General features: G+C 48.1%; 1 protein-coding gene across 3 annotated transcripts in view; it reads right to left on the reverse strand.

Annotated features, from left to right (window-relative positions):
- Positions 1-20,626, reverse strand: part of LOC105487005 (insulin receptor) — a 188,050-nt gene that overhangs the window by 33,981 nt on the left and 133,443 nt on the right. For 2 of the 3 annotated variants that reach the window (XM_071085908.1, XM_071085907.1), the window contains exons 8-11: positions 19,055-19,305; positions 14,585-14,752; positions 5,490-5,691; positions 3,422-3,457 (exon numbers count right to left, since the gene is read on the reverse strand). In XM_071085908.1, the coding sequence (XP_070942009.1) occupies positions 3,422-3,457; positions 5,490-5,691; positions 14,585-14,752; positions 19,055-19,305 (657 nt within the window). The remainder of the gene's footprint in view (positions 1-3,421; positions 3,458-5,489; positions 5,692-14,584; positions 14,753-19,054; positions 19,306-20,626) is intronic. The other variant, XM_071085909.1, reaches the window with a different exon arrangement.

The following is a 20,626-nucleotide window of genomic DNA, read 5'->3' on the forward strand; positions in this document are numbered from 1 at the left end:
ACTAGTTTTATGTCATCTTCTTTCCTTCTGATTTCCCTTTGATTATGTTTACCATAGGCTTAGCTGTTATTGCTTTTCCCTTCCTGTCTAACACATTTATATTTTATAGTTTAAAGTTTATTTCTTAATGTATCAATCCATTTAAGTCTGCTAACTAACATCAAAGCCAAGCTTTGGCAATATTCTACAAGTGAAGGTATATGATATTCATGTTTTCATTATTTTCCAAAAGGACTTCAATGGAAGTTTCCATTTCTGCTTTGACCCAATAGATATGTAAGTGTTTAACTTTTTAACTTTTTTTTTTTTAGATGGAGTCTCGCTCTATTGCCCAGGCTGGAGGGCAGTGGCCTGATCTTGGCTCACTGCAACCTCCGCCTCCCGGGTTCAAGTGATTCTTCTGCCTCAACCTCCCAAGTAGCTGGGACCACAGGCACGCGTTACCATATCTGGCTAATTTTGGTATTTTGAGTAGAGATGGGGTTTCACCATATTGGCCAGGCTGGTCTCAAGCTCCTGACTTCGTGAGGAGCCTTGGCCTCCCAAAGTGCTGGGATTACAGGTGTGAGCCACTGCACCCAGCCTGTAAGTGTTTAACTTTTAACCACCAACAAGTAGTTTTCTGTTTAAACTTTTGAAATTAACTTTTAGTTTCTATTGCAACGTCACCAGAAAATGTGTGGTAAGAAAACAAATCCTACTTTGGGGGCATTTGTTAAGATTTTCTTTGTGGTCTTTTTGTATTAAAAGACCAACAACATTCTAGAATGGAAAAGAAAACAGCTCCACCACTTATCAAGCCAAAGATATATCCATATGAGCAAGATTCAGATAATTTCTATACATGGAATGGGTCTTGTGAAAATAACCAAGACGCTGGTGCTTCATGAATAACTACTGAGAAATTGATACCTGAATAACCAGAGATGTAAAACGGGCTCATCAAATAGGCCAAATGGGTTTATATACCAAAAAGATTATAACCAAAAAGACCATGAAGTGGCAAAAGACAAAGCATCAACCGAGTGTTCTACTTCTTACATAGGCAGAATTTTTTTTTTTTTTTTTTTTTTTTTTTTTTTTGAGACAGTCTTGCTCTGTTGCCTAGGCTGGAGTGTAGTGGGATGATCTTGGCTCACTGCAACTTCCAATTTCTGGGTTCAAGCGATTCTCCTGCCTCAGCCTCCCAAGTAGCTGGGATTACAGGCGTGTATCACCATGGCCCCGCTAAGTTTTGTACTTTTAGTAGAGACGGGGTTTCGCCACATTGGCCAGGCTGGTTTCGAACTCCTGACCTCAGGTGATCCGCCTGTCTGGGCCTCTCAAAGTGCTGGGATTACAGACATGAGCCACGGTGCCCACCCTAGGCAGCATTTCATTATCCAACAATCCCACACTAAACTGGTGGTCTCAACCAAGGGTCCTTCTGCCCCCATCCCCCAGGGGGATATTTAGCAATGTCTGAAGATATTTTTGGTTATTACTTTGGGGGGAAGACATGCTACTGGCATCAGATGAGTGGAAGCCAGTGATGTTGCTTAGTGTTGCTGGACACTGCCCAGGACAGTTTCCATGCCCTAGAATAATCTGACCCCAAATATGATTTATTATTAATTACTATTATGTATTTATTATTATTATTATTTTTTTTTTTTTTTTTTGAGACAGAGTCTTGCTCTGTCACCCAGGCTGGAGTGCAGTGGTGAGATCTCGGCTCACTGCCCCCTCTGCCTCCAGGGTTCAAGCGATTCTCCTGCCTTGGCCTCCCAAGTAGCTGGGATTACAGGCGTGTGTCACCACGTCCAGCTAATTTTTATATTTCTTGGAGTGACGGAGTTTCACCATCTTGGTCAGGCTGGTCTCGAACTCCTGGCCTCAAGTGATTGCCCCACCTGGGCCTCCCAAAGTGTTGGGATTACAGGCGTGAGCTACCACGTCCCGCTGTGGCCCCCAAATATTATTAATAGCAGGACTGAGATTGAGATCCACTTTGGACCAAGCCCACACATTTTTAGATCCTTCTTGGCCACAGATAGTATTGCAAATGGCCACTAGAGGTCATATCAGGCCACACGGGTGCCTGGAAAAAAATAAACACTCCGCTAAAGGAAGAAAATCCCTCCAAGTGGTCCCAACTTGCCTCTCTAGTCTCACCTCCTGTTCCTCCCAAAAGCCCACGATGGGTAACATCTCCTTGCCTTTCTCCCAAGTTCTCCAAGGTTTTCCTCTCTCCCAGGACCCTACTGCTTCATTCTCCTAAGACGCGAGTTGAAAAGAAACGTCCCTGGCCCGGCGCGGTGGCTCACGCCTGTAATCCCAGCACTTTGGGAGGCCAAGGTGGGCGAGAGTTCAAGACCAGCCTGACCAACACGGAGAAACCCCGTCTCTACCAAAAATACAAAAATTAGCCGGGCGTGGTGGCGCATGCCTATAATCCCAGCTACTCGGGAGGCTGAGGCAGGAGAATTGCTTGAATCCGGGAGGTGGAGGTTGAGGTGAGCCGAGATTGCACCACTGCACTCCAGACTGGGCAACAAGAGTGAAATTCCATCTCAAACAAAAAGAAAAAAAAGAGAAAGAAAGAAAAGAAAGAAAAGAAAGAAAGACAGAAAGAAAGAGAAAGAAAGAAAGAAAGAAAGAAAGAAAGAAAGAAAGAAAGAAAGAAAGAAAGAAAGAAAGAAAGAAAGGAAAGAAAGAAAGAAAGAAAGAAAGAAAGAAAGAAAGAAAGAAAGAAAGAAAGAAAGAAAGAAAGAAAGAAAAGAAAAGAAAGAGAGAGAGAGAAAGAGAGAGAGAGAGGAAGGAAGGAAGGGAGGGAGGGAGGGAGGAAGGGAGGAAGGGAGGAAGGGAGGAAGGAAGGAAGGAAGGAAGGAAGGAAGGAAGGAAGGAAGGAAGGAAGGAAGGAAGGAAGGAAGGTCCCTGACTCTCCTCTGTAGAATTCAGTGAGCGACACGGTGTTCTTTTGTTCATATCCTGTCACTCTTTCATGAAAATATTCTGTTTCCAGACCACCCTCCCTTCATGGTATAGGAGTTGCTGGGTCGGGGCACCCAGCCGCGGGGAGCTCAGACTCCAGGGACCCCCACCCACTTCTGCAAATGCACGCGGGAGGTGCAAAGAGATGTTTAGTGAGCCAACAGTGGCTGCAAACAGAAGGCAGGGAGGAGGTACCCAGGAAGCACTCACGTGCTTCTATGTTGTAGCAAGAGTGTGTTAGTGAAGATTTCCCCCCACCATTCATGCCCAGATTTCATTTCAGAGTGAAGGCATTGGATTTCTGAATTGGTGAAGCATCTCATCTCCAGCACAGCAGCCCGCCGCATGCAAAAAGCCACAGAAACCCCTGCGTTCTCCGAGGCGTCTGCCTGGCACACCGCCGGCCCTGCACGGAGCAGGCACCAGGGGTCGTACAGGTGAGTCATACCTAGGGTCCTCGGCACCAGTGCCTGAAGAGGTTTTTCTGTGGAAATAAAACCAACTGCTTTGAGGACAGAGGGAACTTCATTAGACAGACCACCGGGCTCTGACACTTGGAGGCCACATTGTGTTTGAGTAAGGGCACCCTGGCTTTGAACCTGGACCACTTGCTCCCATCACTTGCTGGAGGGAGGGAGCTACATCTTCACCAGCAGGTGCAGGGGACCGGCAAGGGACGGGGAAGAAATCAGAGAAAATTCTCCCCAGAGACAGCCTGGGATGTCAAATGTGACTACATGTGGACACAACTGACTCAGTCACTTCTCCAAGTCTGGAAGCATTTTTTTCTTTTTTTTTTTTTTATTTTCCTTCTTTCTTCTTTCTCTCTCTCTTTCTGCTTTCTTTCCTCTTTCTTTCTCCTTTCCTCTTTCGTTCTCTCTCCCTCTCTCCCCTTCCTTCCTTCTTTTCTTTTCCTTCCTCTTTCTTTTTCTTTCCTTTCTCTTTCTTTTTTCTCTTTCTTCCTTTTTCTTTTCATTTTCTCCTTCTCTTTCTTTCTTTTTCTCCTTCCTTCTTCTCTCCCTCCCTCCCTTCCTCTCTCTCTTTCTTTTTTTTCTTCTCTTTCTCTTTCTCTCTTTCTTTCTTTCTTTCCTTTTTGAGACAGGGTCTTGCTCTGTTGCCCAGACTGGGGTGCAATGGTGCCATCATAGTTCACAGCAGCCTCCAACTCCTGTGCTCAAGCAATGCTCCCTCCTCAGCCTCCAGAGTAGCTGGGACTACAAGACATGCACCACCACGTCTGGCTATTTTTGTTTCCTTTTTCAGTAGAGATAGGGTCTCACTCTGTTGCTCAGGCTGGTCTCCACCTCTGGCCTCAACTGATTCTCCCACTTTGGCCTCCCAAAGTGCTGGGATTACAGGAGGGAGCCACTGCGCCCAGCCAACATTTTGTTTTTAACAGGTGAAACAGTAACCACTTCAATGCCTGGGCTGTCCCACTGAACATTCTTTTGGACTCGGGGTCATAGGGGAACATGCAAGAAAAAAAGAAGAAAAAAAAACAGAATTCTTACACATTGATGGTTCTGGGAGAAAAGTCTGCTCGGATGAATAACATTGGTAAACATCTGAACAGATACTTTTAATTTTTTTTTAGAGACAGGGTCTCGCTCTGTCACCTGGAGTGCAGGCTGTAGTGCAGTGACGCCATCATTGCTCATTGCAGCCTCGATCTCCTGGGCTCTTGAGATCCTTCTTCCTCAGCCTCCCCACGGGCTAGGAGTTCAGGCATGCATTACCATGCCTGGCCAATTTTTAAATTGTCTTTTTGTAGAGATGTGGTCTCATTATGTTGCCCAGGCTGGCTTCAAGCAACCCTACCACCTCGGCTTCCCAAGTAGGTAGGACCACAGGCTTACACCACTGCACCCAGTTAAACCCTCAATCATCATGGCCAGCCGCAGTGGCTCACACCTATAATCCCAGCACTTTGGGAGGCCAAGGCAGGCAGATCACCTGAGGTCAGGAGTTCGAGACCAGCCTGACCAACGTGGTGAACCCCCGTCTCTACTAAAAATGTAAAAATTAGCTGGGCGTGGTGGTGCGTGCCTATAGTCCCAGCTACTTGGGAGGCTGAGGCACGAGAATTACTTGAACCCGGGGAGGGGAGGGTGTGGTAAGCCGAAATTGCACCACTGCACTCCAGCCTGGACGACAGAGGGAGACTCTGTTACAAAAAATAAAAAAATAAAAATAAAAGAGAGAGAGAGAGGAAAGCCTTAATAATCTAATGGTGTTTGTTTTGGAACTCAGATGGAGACCAGCTTGGGAGAGGTAAGAAAGGCAAAGGCTGAGTTTTGTCCATTTTTCCCCTTTTGTGTGATTATTTGCTCTTCCTGATAAAAATCCACTCGAAATTTTGAAATTCCAAGATCTCTTCCTCCACCCAGGAAAGGGCTGCATTCAGACTCCACCTACCCTTCTGCCGTCTCTGGGTCCCACTACCTCTGGGTCCCTAAGCAATGACCAGCACCAAGCCAACTGGCACCCACTAAGAGAGCCCAGCGCCAAGTCCTGACCTGGGGACGAAAACCACGTTGTGCAGGTAATCCTCAAACGTCTTCCTAAACGAGGACTCCTCCAGCTCCTTCAGGATCTGAGAGTCTGTCTTTGGACAGGAGCAACATTCACCGGCTGAATCCTCATATTCACTCTGGTTGTGCTTCTGAGAATCTTCAGACTCGAATGGTGGAGACCAGGTCCTCGAGGGCAGCTTCAGCCCTGGAGAAAGAAACAGAAAAGCGGGGCTCACGTCTCTGCGGCTGAACACACACACACGTGCACACACATCCACACACACGCACCACACACACACCCACCACACAATCACACATACACCCACCACACACATATCACACATACACCCACCACACACATCCACACACACCACACATACACCACACACATCCACACACACCACACACACCACACACACACACCCCACACCCACCACACACACACACCCACCACACACACCACACACACACCACACACACACACCCCCCCCACACCCACCACACACACACCCACCACACACACCACACACACACCACACACCACGCACACTACACACACACCACACATGCACCAACACACCACACGCCACACACCACACACACACCCACCACACACACACCACACACACACCACACACCACGCACACTACACACACACCACACATGCACCAACACACCACACGCCACACACCACACCCCCCACACACACACCACACACACACCACACATACACCACACACCATGCACACTACACACATACCACACACTACACACACCACACACTATGCACACCACACATACACCACACACACCACACACACACACACCCCCCACACCCACCACACACACACACCCACCACACATACCACACACACACCACACACCACGCACACTACACACACACCACACATGCACCAACACACCACACGCCACACACCACACCCCCCACACACACACCACACATACACCACACACCATGCACACTACACACATACCACACACTACACACACCACACACACACTACGCACACCACACATACACCACACACACCACACACACCACACATACACCACACACCACACACACTACACACACACACCACACATGCATCACACACACCACACACACAAGCACAAGCCACACACACACCACACACCCCCCACACACCACACACCCCCCCACACACCCACCACACACACCCACCACCACTCACACACACCACACAAATCACACACACACCACACACGACACACATCCACACCACACACCACACACGCGACACACCCATGCCACACACCACACAAATCACACACACCACACACGACACACACCCACACCACACACACCACACAAACACACACCACACACATCACGCAAATCACACACACACCACACACACCACACAAATCACACACACACCACACACCCATGCCACACATCACACACACCACACAAATCACACACACACCACACAAATCACACACAGATGACAAACACCCAGGCCACACACCACAAACACACCACACCCCCCCCCACACACACCACACAAATCACACACACACGACAAACACCCAGGCCACACACCACAAACACACACCCCCTACACACACACACACACACACACACATACAGTGAAGAGGGATCACCTTCTCAGAGAGGCTGAGCTGAGACACAGCCTAGATTCAAGTTCCGCTTTGGAAAAAAGCCAGACGCTATGGCTCATGCCTATGGTCCCAGCTACTTGGACGGCTGACGTGAGAGGATCGCTTGAGCCCAGGAGGCCGAGGCTGCAGTGAGCCGCGATTGCGCCCCTACACTTCAGCCTGGGTGACAGAGTAGAACCCTGTCTCAAAGATTAAAAATATAGCCGAACACAGTGGCTCACACCTGTAATCCCGGCACTTTTGGAAGCCGAGGTGTGAGGATCACTTGAGCCCAGGAGTTCAAGACCAGCCTGGGCAATGTGGTGAAACCCTCTCTCTACTAAAAATAAAGTAAAATAACCAATAAAAACAGGCCGGGCAGATCACACCTGTAATCCCAGCACTTTGGGAGGCCGAGGTAGGCAGACCACCTGACGTCAGGAGTTCAAGACCAGCCTGGTCAATGTGGTAAAACCCCGTCTCTACTAAAAATACAAAAATTAGCCAGGTGTAGTGGTGCCTGACTGTAATCCCAGCTACTCAGGAGGCCAAGGCAGGAGAATCGCTTGAACCTGGGAGGTAGAGGTTGCAGTGAGCCGAGATGGCACCACTGCACTCCAGCCTGGGTGACAGAGCCAGACTCCATCTCAAAAAAATAAATACATAAAATATCTGTGTCTAGAGTGTCATCTGAGAAGGGCATGTCAACATGTTTTATTATGTTAATGCATAAGTAATTGCAGCTTTTGCCATTAAAGGTAATAGCAAAAAACCACAATTACTTTTGCACCAACCTAATAGAAACTGACAGGCACGGTGGCTCACTCCTGTAATCCCAGCACTTTGGGAGGCTGAGGCGGGCGGATCACTTGGGGTCAGGAGGTCCATCCTAGCCAACATGGCGAAACCCCGTCTCTACTCAAAATACAAAAGTTAGCCGGACGTGGCGGTGGGTGTCCCGTAGGGACATTGGGCAACATCTGGAGATATTTTTAGGTGTCAGGACCTGGCTGCAGCATCCTCCTGGAGCGTGGAATGGGGTGGAGACCAGGGATGCTGCTCAGTACCCTGAAATGCCCAGGACAGCCCCACCCCAGAGAATGATCCAACACCAGATATCAAAAACACAAGGTAGAGAAACCCTGACCTAAAGGCATGAGAGGAGACAGAGGAAGGAATTTTTCAAATACGTACAGAAAAGGGAATTTAAAAATTAATAAATGAAGAACACCAGTAGCTTATAAAGGTAACAGAGTCCTAAAAATACAATACTATTTCTCTCTTTTTTCTTCTTCTTTTATTTGAGATGAGGTCTTGCTCTGTCGCCCAGGCTGTCTTGGCTGGGCGCAATCTTGGCTCACTGCAACCTCTGCCTCCCGGGTTCACGCGATTCTCCTGTCTCAGCTCTCCCGGGTAACTGGGATTACAGGCATGCACCACGACGCCTGGCTAATTTTTTGTATTTTTATTAGAGATGGGGTTTCGCCATGTTGGCCAGGCTGGTCTCGAACTCCTGACCGCAGGTGATCCACCTGCCTTGGCCTCCCAAAGTGCTGGGATTACAGGCATGAGCCACTATGCCTGGCCAATTTTTTTTTTTTTTTTTTAATCTGGTAGAGACGGAGTTTTGTCATGTTTGCCAGGCTGATCTCAAACTCCTGAGCTCAAACAATCTGCCCGCCTCGGCCTCCCAAAGTGCTGGGATTAGAGGCATGAGCCACCACACCCAGCCTACAATACTTAAGTACCGCAACTGGTCATGTCTTAACCCCTGAAGTCAAATTCCAGGGTTCTTGTGACCCATGGTGCAAGCACAATTACGCCTCCGGTACAGCCACTAATATGGACGGACACAGCTCTTTACAAGCAAAATCTGCAACAGTCCCTGGAGAGTCACCTCCCCTGCTGCCACCTTGCTTGGTGCCTGGTGACTGCTGAGCAAAGGAAATTCCATTGTTCTGTCCTCCCCTTAATGCCTCCAGGATAGACAGTAAGCTCTAAATCGTGTATCAAGTACCTTCCTGTGAATGGTGAGTATCGACTCGGAAACCCAAGTATTTATACAGCTTTAAAAGCCTACGAGAGACTGGAAAATACTTCTTATGTTTATAAATAGACATAGAATAACCTGCCTGGGTTAACTCTGATGGGAGCTAGTTACAGCAATACAGATGGAAAAAAAAAAAAAATGTAGAACTGCCTGAATAAGGGAAGCTCCTGGTATTATTATTATTATTATTATTTGGAGAGGAAGGGATATTTGTTCAGGCACAGCTATCATTCCTGATACCTGCTACCTCTTCCTAGAATCCACTGCAGGAAACCTGGTACACTGTGGTTTTTCTGAGATTAGAAAAATGAAGCACAATGGGCCAGGCGCGGTGGCTCACGCCTGTAATCCCAGCACTTTGGGAGGCCGAGGCGATCACGAGGTCAGGCGATCGAGACCATCCTGGCTAACACAGTGAAACCCCGTTTCTACCAAAAAATACAAAAAATTAGCCGGGCATGGTGGGCGGGCACCTGTAGGGCCCAGCTACTCGGGAGGCTGAGGTGGGAGAATGGTGTGAACCCAGGAGGCGGAGCTTGCAGTGGGCCAAGACTGTGCCACTGCACTCCAGCCTGGGCAACACAGCGAGACCCCGTCTCAAAAAAAGAAAAAAAGAAAAATTAAGCATAATGAAGTATCTAGCGTCATCAGATTCACAAAGACATAAAGGAGGATAGTGGGTGCTGGGGCTGGGGGAGGGAGAAGGGGAGTGAGTGTTTCATGGGGACAGTTTCAGTTTCGGAAGTTGAGAAAGTTCTGGAGATGATGGTGGTGATGGTCGCACAACCACGGCAACGCACTTGATGCAGCGAAACTGTGCCCTTAAACACAGTTACAATAATAAATTGTATGTGATGTCTATTTTACGATAACAGCACATACCCTAGTGATATTAACAGGAAGGGTTTGTAAGCTTATTTATTTTTGTGTGTGTGTGTGTATTAAATTGTGGAAAAATAAATGTCACATAAAATTTACCAATTTATCATCTCAATCTTTTTTTTTTTTTTTTTTTTTTTTAAGATGGAGTCTCATTTTGTAGCCAGGCTGGAGTGCAATGGCGTGATCTCACCTCACTGCAAGTTCCGCCTCCTGGGTTCACACCATTCTCCTGCCTCAGCCTCCCAAGTAGCTGGGACTACAGGCACCCGTCACCACACCTGGCTAATTTTTTGTATTTTCAGTAGAGACGGGGTTTCACCATGTTAACCAGGATGGTCTTGATCTCCTGACCTCGTGATCTGCCTACCTCGGCCTCCCAAAGTGCTGGGATTACAGGCGTGAGCCACTGCGCCCGGCCGCTAATTTCTGTATTTTTAGTAGAAACGGGGTTTCACCATGTTGCCCAGGCTGGTCTCGAACTCCTGGCCTCAATGAAGTGATCCACCCACTTCGGCCTCCCAATGTGCTGGGATTACAGGCGTGAGCCACTGTGCCCGGTAAATCTCAACCATTTTAAGTGCACAGTTCTGTGGTATTAAGCGCATTCACAGTGTTGTGCAATCATCACCACCATCATCTCCGGAACTTTCTCATCTTCCCAAACTGAAACTCTGTCCCCTACCCGTCCCCTCCCCAGTCCCTGGCACTCCCCATTCTACTTTTTGTCTCTACGAATCTGAGGACTCTAGGGACCTCCTAGGAGTGAAATCACACAGAATTTGTCCTTAGTTTCCTTTTAATGATATTAACTTTGCGACAATTACAAATAAAACCATGTTTAAACGGTCCCTTGGTAATTAGAGATTTAGACTTTCGGAATTTAAAAAAAAAAAGAAAGAAAGAAATCTTTGAGTGACATTGCTGGTGGCAGCTCTCATGGGTGGTTCTGGTTACTTGAATGCAGGGCCAACAGCTTAGAGCTGAGCTGATGACTGGACTCACCCTGGAGTTATATAAAGCATCGAAGGAGATAAATCACGTTTGCAACCCTCGGTTCAGGCGGGGATGATGTCACACACACACATATAGCATATGAGCTTAGAGCTGGGACAGCTCCCAGAGATCATCTGTCCTCCCGCCCCTTCTCCCAAAAAGGAGGCAGACGGTGACTTGCTTGGGAACGTGGCCAAAACCCTTCAGCAGGTCAGGGCTGGAGCCAAGAGCAAATGTTGAGCTCCCGGCCGCAGCCACACCTCACTCGCCAGCGGCCCCCTGGCCTTCTCCTCCAGGGTCGTGGACTGAGAATATCACTAACAGAAAATATCTCAAGAAAAAGACATCAAGACACACAAGGAAACCAACACGAAAGAGAAAAATGGGCCCAGTGCAGTGGCTCATGCCTGTAATCCCAGCACTTTGGGAGGCTGAGGCAGGAGGATCGCTTGTGGTCAGGAGTTCGAGACCAGCCTGGGCAACATATCAAGATCCCCACCTCTAAAACATTATTATTATTATAATATATTTTTTCTCAGATGGAGTTTCACTTTTGTTGCCCAGGCTGGAGTGCAGTGGTGCGATCTCAGCTCATTGCAACCTCTGCCTTCCGGGTTCAAGCAATTCTCCTGCCTCAACCTCCTGAGTAGCTGGGATTACAGGCGCCTGCCACCATGCCCGGCTACTTTTTGTATTTTGAGTAGAGACGGGGTTTTGCCATGTTGGCCAGGCTGGTCTCGAAGTCCTGACCCCTGGTGGTCCGCCCACCTCGGCCTCCCAAAGTGCTGGGATTACATGTATGAGTCACTGCGCCCAGCCTAAAAAATTATTTTAAACAATTAGCCAGGTGTAGTGTCTCAGGCCTATAGTTCTGAGTAGTCCAGCTACTCAGGAGGCTGAGGTGGGAAGATCGTTTGAGCCCAGGAGTTCAAGGCTGTAGTGAGCTATGATTGTGCCACTGTACTCCAGCCTGGACAACAGAGTGAGACCCCATCTTAGAAAAAGAAAAAAGTGACAGATCCTTCTCCGGTTTGATGGGTTTTTAAAAAACCCAATGTTAAAATAATTTTAGGGCCGGGTGCAGTGGCTCACGCCTGTAATCCCAGCACTTTGGGAGGCTGAGGCGGGTGGATCATTTGAGGTCAGGCGTTCAAGACCACCCTGGCCAACATGATGAAACCCTGTCTCTACTAAAAACAAAAAAATTAGCTGGGTGTAGTGGCAGCACCTGTAATCCCAGCTATTCAGGAAGCTGAGGCACAAGAATTGCTTGAACCCGGCAGGTGGAGGTTGCTGTGAGCTGAGATCAAGCCACTGCACTCCAGCCTGGGTGACAGAGTGAGACTCCGTCTCAAAAAAAAAATAATAATAATAATTTTAAACTAATGTATACACGCTAGTTTGAGACTTTAAATATTAATCCATTTTCCTTCAGATGGACGGCAGTCCATTAAGTAACAAGATTAAGACTGAAAAATTTGTCATTAAGTTTTATAATAAAAATTATTTATGTAATTATTTATAAGTTATATTTATAAATATAATTTTTATACAATAAAATGATTACACAACATTGTGAATGCACTTAATGTCATTCGTATTTTTTTAATTTTAAATTTTTTTTTTTTTTATGGAGACAGGGTCTTGCTCTGTCACCCAGGCTGGAGTGCAGTGGAATAATCATAGCTCACTGCAGACTTGAACTCCTGGGCTCAAGAGATCCTGCCACCTGGGCCTCCTGAGTAACTGGGACTGCAGGTGTACACCACCATTGTTTAAAAATTTTTGTAGAGATGGGATCTTGCTATGTTGCTCAGGCTGGTCTCAAAGTCCTGGCCTCCAGTGATCCTCCCACCTTGGCCTCCCAATGTGCTGGGATTACAGGCATGAGTGCCAAGCCTGGTGGACATTTTTAATTGACAGTGTGGGGTGGGAGATACGAGATAATCGATTTTTGCTGCCTTCGATCCTTACAACTAAGGGATCTCAGTGGGGCCAAAATCCTTCCCTGACTTTGTCAATAACCATGAGTTGTGTTTCTAGCTTTGCACGGAAGCGTTGCATGGGTTAACACAGCTGCATCCTGATCAGTGTGAGGAGGGATGAAGAGGACAAGGAAGACAGGGAGGGAGAACGAAGGAGAGGGAAGAGGAGAAAATCCCAGAGGGAAATGGTGCCAAGACATGTGGAAAATCTGGTTTTGACACAAATCTTCAGAGTGTGTGCTTGTGTTATGGTGTTTAAAAATGTGTATGTAGGCCGGGCATGGTGGCTCACGCCTGTAATCCCAGCACTTTGGGAGTCCGAAGCGGGCAGATCACAAGGTCAGGAAATTGAGACCATCCTGGCTGACGGGGTGAAACCCCGTCTCTACTACAAATACAAAAAATTAGCTGGGTGTGGTGGCGGGCGCCTGTAGTCCCAGCTACTCGGGAGGCTGAGGCAGAAGAATGGCGTGAACCCGGGAGGTGGAGGTTGCAGTGAGCTGAGATCCGGGCCACTGCACCCCAGCCTGGGTGACAGAACGAGACTCCATCTCAGGAAAAAAAAAAAAAAAAAAGTGTATGTATAAGCCATAGTGGCTCATGCCTATAATCCTAGCACTTTGGGAGGCTGAGGCAGGTTAATTGCTTGAAGCTGGGAGTTTGAGACCAGACTGAGCAATATAAGGAGACTCCATCTCTACAAAAAGAAGTTTAAAACTTAGCCGGGGCTGGGCACGGTGGCTCATGCCTGTAATCCCAGCACTTTGGGAGGCCGAGGCGGGTAGATCATTTGAGGTCAGGAGTTCAAGACCAGCCTGGCCAACTCGGTAAAACCCTATCTCTACTAAAAATGCAAAAATTAGCCGGGTGTGGTGGCAGGCACCTGTAGTCCCAGCTACTCAGGAGCCTGAGGCAGGAGAATCGCTTGCGCCTGGGAGGTGCAAGTTGCAGTGAGCCGAGATCGCACCACTGTACTCCAGCCTGGGTGACAGAGTGAGACCCTGTCTCAAAAAAAAAAAAAAAAAAAAAAAAAAAAAAAAAAAAAAAAAGGCCGGGTGTGGTGACTCATGCCTGTAATCCCAGCACTTTGGGAGGCCGAGGCGGGTGGATCACCTGCAGTCACCTGAGATCGGGAGTTTGAGACCAGCCTGACCAACATGGAGAAAACCCCGTCTCTACTAAAAATACAAAATTAGCCGGGCGAGGTGGCAGGTGCCTGTAATCCCAGCTACTCAGGAGGCTGAAGCAGGAGAATCGCTTGAACCCGGGAGGCGGAGGTTGCGATGAGCCAAGATCGCGCCATTGCACTCCAGCCTGGGCAACAAGAGTGAAACTCCATCTCAAAAAAGTAAATAAATAAAGTAAATAAATAAATAGATAAAAACATGTATGTATGTTTTCGTATGAGATCGAACAGAGCGTGTGTGTGTGGCTCCCGACACTGAGACACGGGAAGGGATGGCTGCTTCGCTAGAGGTGAAGCAAAGTGCATCAGTTACATGTGGGCAAACCCCACCCATCCCAGCGCAGCTGCCCGCACTCACCTTTGAGGCAATAATCCAGCTCGAACAGCTCACTGTCTTCCGCCTGCCTCTCCCAGAAAACCAGGTAGTGGGTGATGTTGCCATTGGGGTCGGAGGGCGGTTTCCACTTCAGAATAATCTGGGATGATGAGTTAGACACTGAGATTGGATCCAGGGGCACGGAGGGGTCTGCCAAAGAGAAAGGAAATGGGTCCATTGTGAGAAAGAGTGTGCACAAAAAGCTGGTGGACGGATGCCGGGGACACACTAAAGACATCATGAGAGCACTCATCCCAACACTTTGGGCGACCAAGGTGGGCAGATCACGAGGTCAGGAGATCGAGACCATCCTGGCCAACATGGTGAAACTCCGTGTCTATTAAAAGTAAAAAAAAAATTAGCCAGGCGTGGTGGTGCACACCTGTAGTCCCAGCTACTCGGGAGGCTGAGGCAGGAGAATGGCTTGAACCCGGGAGGTGGAGGTTGCAGCGAGCCGAGATTGTGCCACTGCACTCCAGCCTCGCGACAGAGTGAGACTCTGTCTCAAAAAAAAAAAAAAAAAAAAAGACATTATAAGGATGTTTGCTGCAGTGTTTTTGTTTTTTGTTTTGTTTTTGTTATGTTTTTTGTTTTGTCTGTTTTATTTTGTTTGTATTGTTTTGTTTTTGTTTGTTTCGGTTTTGGTTTCTGTTTTTTGTTTGTTTTGTTTTGTTTGAGACAGAGTCTTGCTCTGTGACCCAGGCTGGAGTGCAACGGCATGATCTTGGCTCACTGCAACCTCCACCTCCCGGGTTCAAGCCATTCTCCTGCCTCGGCCTCCTGAGTAGCTAGGACTACAGGCGCCCGCTACCATGCCTGGCTAATTTTTGTAGTTTTGGTAGAGATGGGGTTTTGGCATGTTAGCCAGGCTGGTCTCGAACTCCCGACCTCAGGTGATCCGCCTGCTTTGGCCTCCCAAAGTGCTGGGATTACAGGTGTGACCCACCGTGTCCGGCTGCCGCAGTGTTCTTTAACATCGGAGAAAACTGGAGACATACAGGGAATCCTCACCCAATCAGGGCACAGGATACCAAGCGGTAGCCCATTCACATCCCACATTATGTGAGCATTCATTTATCCTTTTCTGCAACAAACACTAACGCTCTCTGACTATGAGCTAAACTCTCTCTGTTCTGGGCTCTGGGTAGATGCCGCTGAGGAAAGAGAGGATAGTGGGAAGAGACCAATAAACTCACATTTTTCCGATTAACATCTGTCCCTAATTGAACCCAGTCATGGGGCAGACTTGAAGCCACTGGATCGTGTTAATGACCTGGCATTCAGTCTACAAAACCTTCCCCTCAAGAACGGAGGTGGCTGACAGAGTGGCTCATACCTGTAATCCCAGCACTTTGGGAGGCTGAGGCGGGAGGATTGCTTGAGCTCAGGAGTTTGAGACCAGCCTGGGTCATATAGCAAGACCCCATCTCTACTAAAAATCATAAAAATCAGCCAGGCATGAGGAAGCACGCCTGTGGTCCCAGCTAGTTGGGATGCTGAGATGGGAAGATCGCTGGAACTCAGGAGGCTGATGCTGCAGTGAGCTGTGATCGCACGACTGCACTCCAGCCTGGGCGACAGAACAAGATCCTTTCTCAAAGAAAGAAAGAAAGAAAAAAAAAAAAAAAACCAACCAACCAAACAAAACCCAAAAAACCCAAAGTAACAGAGGTGGCCGAGGGAGCTAGGGGTGGTGGGGAAGGAGTCCAAACACCTGGGAGCTAGACGTTTCTGAAAACTGTCTTTTGGTATCACTGAAAGATATAGGATGAGAGGGGATTAACTGAAGAAGATAGGGTGATTTATACAGTTTGAATTCGAGGCCGGGCACGGTGGCTCATGCCTGTAATCCCAGCACTTCAGGTGACCGAATCACCTGAATCACCTGAGATCAGGAGTTTGAGACCACACCTGGCCAACATGGTGAAACCGTGTCTCTACTAAAAAAAAACAAAAATTAGCTGGACATGGTGGTGGGCGCCTGTAATCTCAGCTTCCTGGGAGGCTGAGGCACGAGAATCTTGAACCCAGGAGGCGGAGGTTGCAGTGAGCCGAGAACGCGCCATTGAACTCCAGCCTGGGAGACAAGAGCGAAACTCCGTTGAAAAAAAAAAAAAAAGGGCTGGGCGCGGTGGCTCACGCCTGTAATCCCAGCACTTTGGGAGGCCGAGGCGGGCGGATCATGAGGTCAGGAGATCAAGACTACAGTGAAACCCTGTCTCTACTGAAAATACAAAAACTTAGCCAGGCATGGTGGCAGGCGCCTGTAGTCCCAGCTACTCGGGAGACTGAGGTAGGAGAATGGCGTGAACTCAGGAGTTGGAGCTTGCAGTGAGCCGAGATTGCGCCATTGCACTCCAGCCTGGGCGACAGAGCAAGACTCTGTCTAAAAAAAAAGCTGATTTTGAGCCTATAGGACGGGGTTTCTCATCCTCAGCACTATTGGCTTTTGGGGCTGGATAATTCTTTGTCATGATGGAGGGTGCATCCTGTGTGTTGCAGGACATGAAACAGCTTCTCTGGCTTCCACCCACGAAATGCCAGTGGTTTCATCTCCACAGCTGTGACAACCAAAAATGTCTCCAGACATTGATTGGCAACTGTTCCCTGGAAGAGCAGTTAACCCCATTTGGGAACTACTGCTATAAGAGAAGCACTTAGGTTTTACAAAAATATAATTAGGCTGGGCCCAGTGGCTCACGCCTGTAATCCCAGTACTGTGGGAGGCCAAGGTGGGCGGATCATTTGAGGTCAGGAGTTCCAGAGCAGCCTGGCCAACATGGTGAAGCTCCATCTCTATTAAAAATACAAAAATGGCTGGGCGTGGTGTCTCACGCCTGTAATCCCAGCACTTTGGGAGGCCAAGGCAGGCGGATCACCTGAGATCGGTAGTTTGAGACCAGCCTGACCAACATGGAGAAAGCTTGTCTCTACAAAAAAAAAATACAAAATTAGCCAAGCGTGGTGGCGCATGCCTGTAATCCCAGCTACTCAGGAGGCTGAGGCAGGAGAATTGCCTGAACCCAGGAGGCAGAGGTTGCAGTGAGCTGAGATAGCGCCATTGCACTCCAGTCTAGGCAACAAGAGCGAAACTCAGTCTCGAAAACAAAACAAAACAAAACAAAAGTTGACATGGTGGCTCACGCCTGTAATCCCACCAAGGTGGGCGGATTGCAGGTCAAGAGATCGATACCATCCTGGTCAACATGGTGAAACCCGTCTCTACTAAAAATACAAAAACTAGCTGGGCATGGGTGGCATGCCTGGTAGTTGCAGCTACTTGGGGGGCTGAAGCAGGAGAATCACTTGAACCGGGACAGGGAGGTTGCAGTGAGCTGAGATCACACCACTGCACTCCAGCCTGGGCAACAGAGTGAGACTCTGTATCAAAAAACAAAACAAAACAAAACAAAAATTAGCCAAGCATGGTGGTGCACACCCGTAATCCCAGCTACTTGGGAGGCTGAGGCAGGAGAATCACTTGAACCTGGGAGGTGGAGGCTGCAGTGAGTCCAGATAGTGCCACTGTACTCCAGCCTGGGTGACAGAGTGAGACTCCATCTCCAACAAACAAACAAATCATAATTAAATTGCTATGAAATACTCCAGGCCAAAACAAACAAACAAACCAAAAAAAACAAAACAAAACAAAACAAAAAGAAGTAACAAGTGGGAAGAGGGAAAAGACATCGAGATGAAACAAAAGTGACCAAAGGTTGAAGCTGGGAGGCGGCTGCCTGTGGGGCTGTCGTTCTTTCTATGTTGTGAATATTTGAAAATTTTTCATAATAGGATGAAAAATATAAATATTCCCATCAAGTGGCTTGTTGCTACTACCTCATCTGAAACTATAAACCTTAATACTCAGCTCCTTTAAAAGCCAATAACTGACTGGGTGAGGTGGCTCACACTTCTAATCACAGGACTTTGGGAGGCCAAGGCAGGAGGATCACTTGAGGCCAGGGGTTCAAGAGCAGCCTGGGTAACAAAGCAATGTTCTGTCTCCACAAAAAATACAAAAATTAGCTGGCTGTGGTGGTGCATGCCTGTAGTCCTAGCTACTCAGGAGGCTGAGATGGGAGAATTACTTAAACTGGGGAGGCAGAGGTTGCAGTGAGCCAAGATCGTGCTGTTGCACTCCAGTCCAGGTGACGAAGCCAGACTTTGTCTCAAAAAAGATAGCCACACATAGTGGTATACTCTGATAATTCCTTCTACTTAGGAGGTTGAGGCAGGAGGATTGCTTGAGCCTGGGAGTTTGAGGCTGCAGTGAGCCGTGAACATGCCACTGCACTGTACTCCAGCCTGGGTGACAAAGTAAGACCCTGTCTCAAAAAAAAAAAAAAGGTAATAACCGTATCAAGGAGCATTTTATACAACCTCGCCACGTCAGCCTGTTAAAAGCCAGAGGTCCGATTCATAGACAAATTCACATTCCCAAGACACACTCACTGGTGGCATCTGTCTGGACATAAATGATGTCACTCTTGGCTCCATAGGTCCGGCGTTCATCCGAAAAGGTGACCAGGGTCTTCACAAAGATGGCATACTGGGTCCAGGGCTTGAGACCCCGCATTAGCCATCCTGGGTGGTTCTGTGATTTGGGGTCGTTGGACCTCAGGGGCGGGTCAATGTCTACCACCGTCCAGCTGTTGGAACCACACGCATCCTGCCCATCAAACTCCGTCACATTCTGGTAAGGGCTTTCAAGACAAAACAGCAAGGCGGTTACCTTTATAAGACCATCACATTACGGCCGGGCGCGGTGGCTCAAGCCTGTAATCCCAGCACTTTGGGAGGCCGAGATGGGCGGATCACGAGGTCAGGAGATTGAGACCATCCTGGCTAACACGGTGAAAGCCCGTCTCTACTAAAAAATACAAAAAACTAGCCGGGCGAGGTGGAGGGCGCCTGTAGTCCCAGCTACTCGGGAGGCTGAGGCCGGAGAATGGCGTGAACCCGGGAGGCGGAGCTTGCAGCGAGCTGAGATCTGGCTACTGCACCCCAGCCTGGGCGACACAGCAAGACTCCATCCCCCCCCCCCAAAAAAAAGACCGTCACATTGAGCACCGTGCAGGTGAGGCCTGGGAAGTTATATCCTGTAGGGTCACATCTTACTCACCCAACAATCTTATGCCGCAAGAAAAAATAACTCGGGAACAGCCGAAGAGAAAGAAACCGCCAAACCTGACATCTCAATGAAAAAAACACAGCTTGGGTATCCCTTATTCAAAATACTTGGGATTTGGCCAGGCGTGGTGGCTCACGCCTGTAACCCCAGCACTTTGGGAGGCTGAGGTGGGTGGATCATTTGAGGCCAGGAGTTCAAGACCAGGCTGGCCAACATGGCGAAGCCTCATCTCTACTAAAAATACAAAAATTAGCAAGGCATGGTGGTGGGCGCCTGTAATCCCAGCTGCTCAGGAGGCTAAGGCAAGAGAATCGCTTGAACTCAGGAGCAGAGGTTGCAATGAGCCGAGATCGCACCACTGCACTTCAGCCTGGGTGACAGAGCGAGACTGTCTAAAAATAAATAAATAAATAAATGACTGGGACCAGAAGTGTTTTAGATTGTGGATATTTTTGGGTTTTGAAATATTTGCATTTTACTAGTTAATTTGCATTGTACCGGTTCAGCATCTCGAATCTCAAAATCTGAAATCTGAAATGCTCCAATGAGCTTTTCCATTGAGCATCAGGTCGGCCCTCAAAAAGCTTTGGATTTTGGAGCATTACAGATTTCAGATTTTCAGATTAGGGATACTCAATCTGTAATAATAGTAATAGCAGGAATTTCCTCACAAGTTATTGATAAGATTAGACTGTAAGTTCTCAGCAAGGCACAAGATCAATCTTGGGGGCTAGAACTATTATTAATATTACACTGGCCAGGTGTGGTGGCTCATGCCTGTAATCCCAGCACTTTGGGAGGCCAATGTGGGCGGAACACCTGAGGTCAGGAGTTTGAGACCAGCCTGACCAACATGGCAAAACACGTCTCTACCAAAAATACATAAATTAGCT

The sequence above is a fragment of the Macaca nemestrina genome, chromosome 20, assembly GCF_043159975.1.
Source record: "Macaca nemestrina isolate mMacNem1 chromosome 20, mMacNem.hap1, whole genome shotgun sequence".
In the NCBI taxonomy this organism is placed as follows: domain Eukaryota; kingdom Metazoa; phylum Chordata; class Mammalia; order Primates; family Cercopithecidae; genus Macaca; species Macaca nemestrina.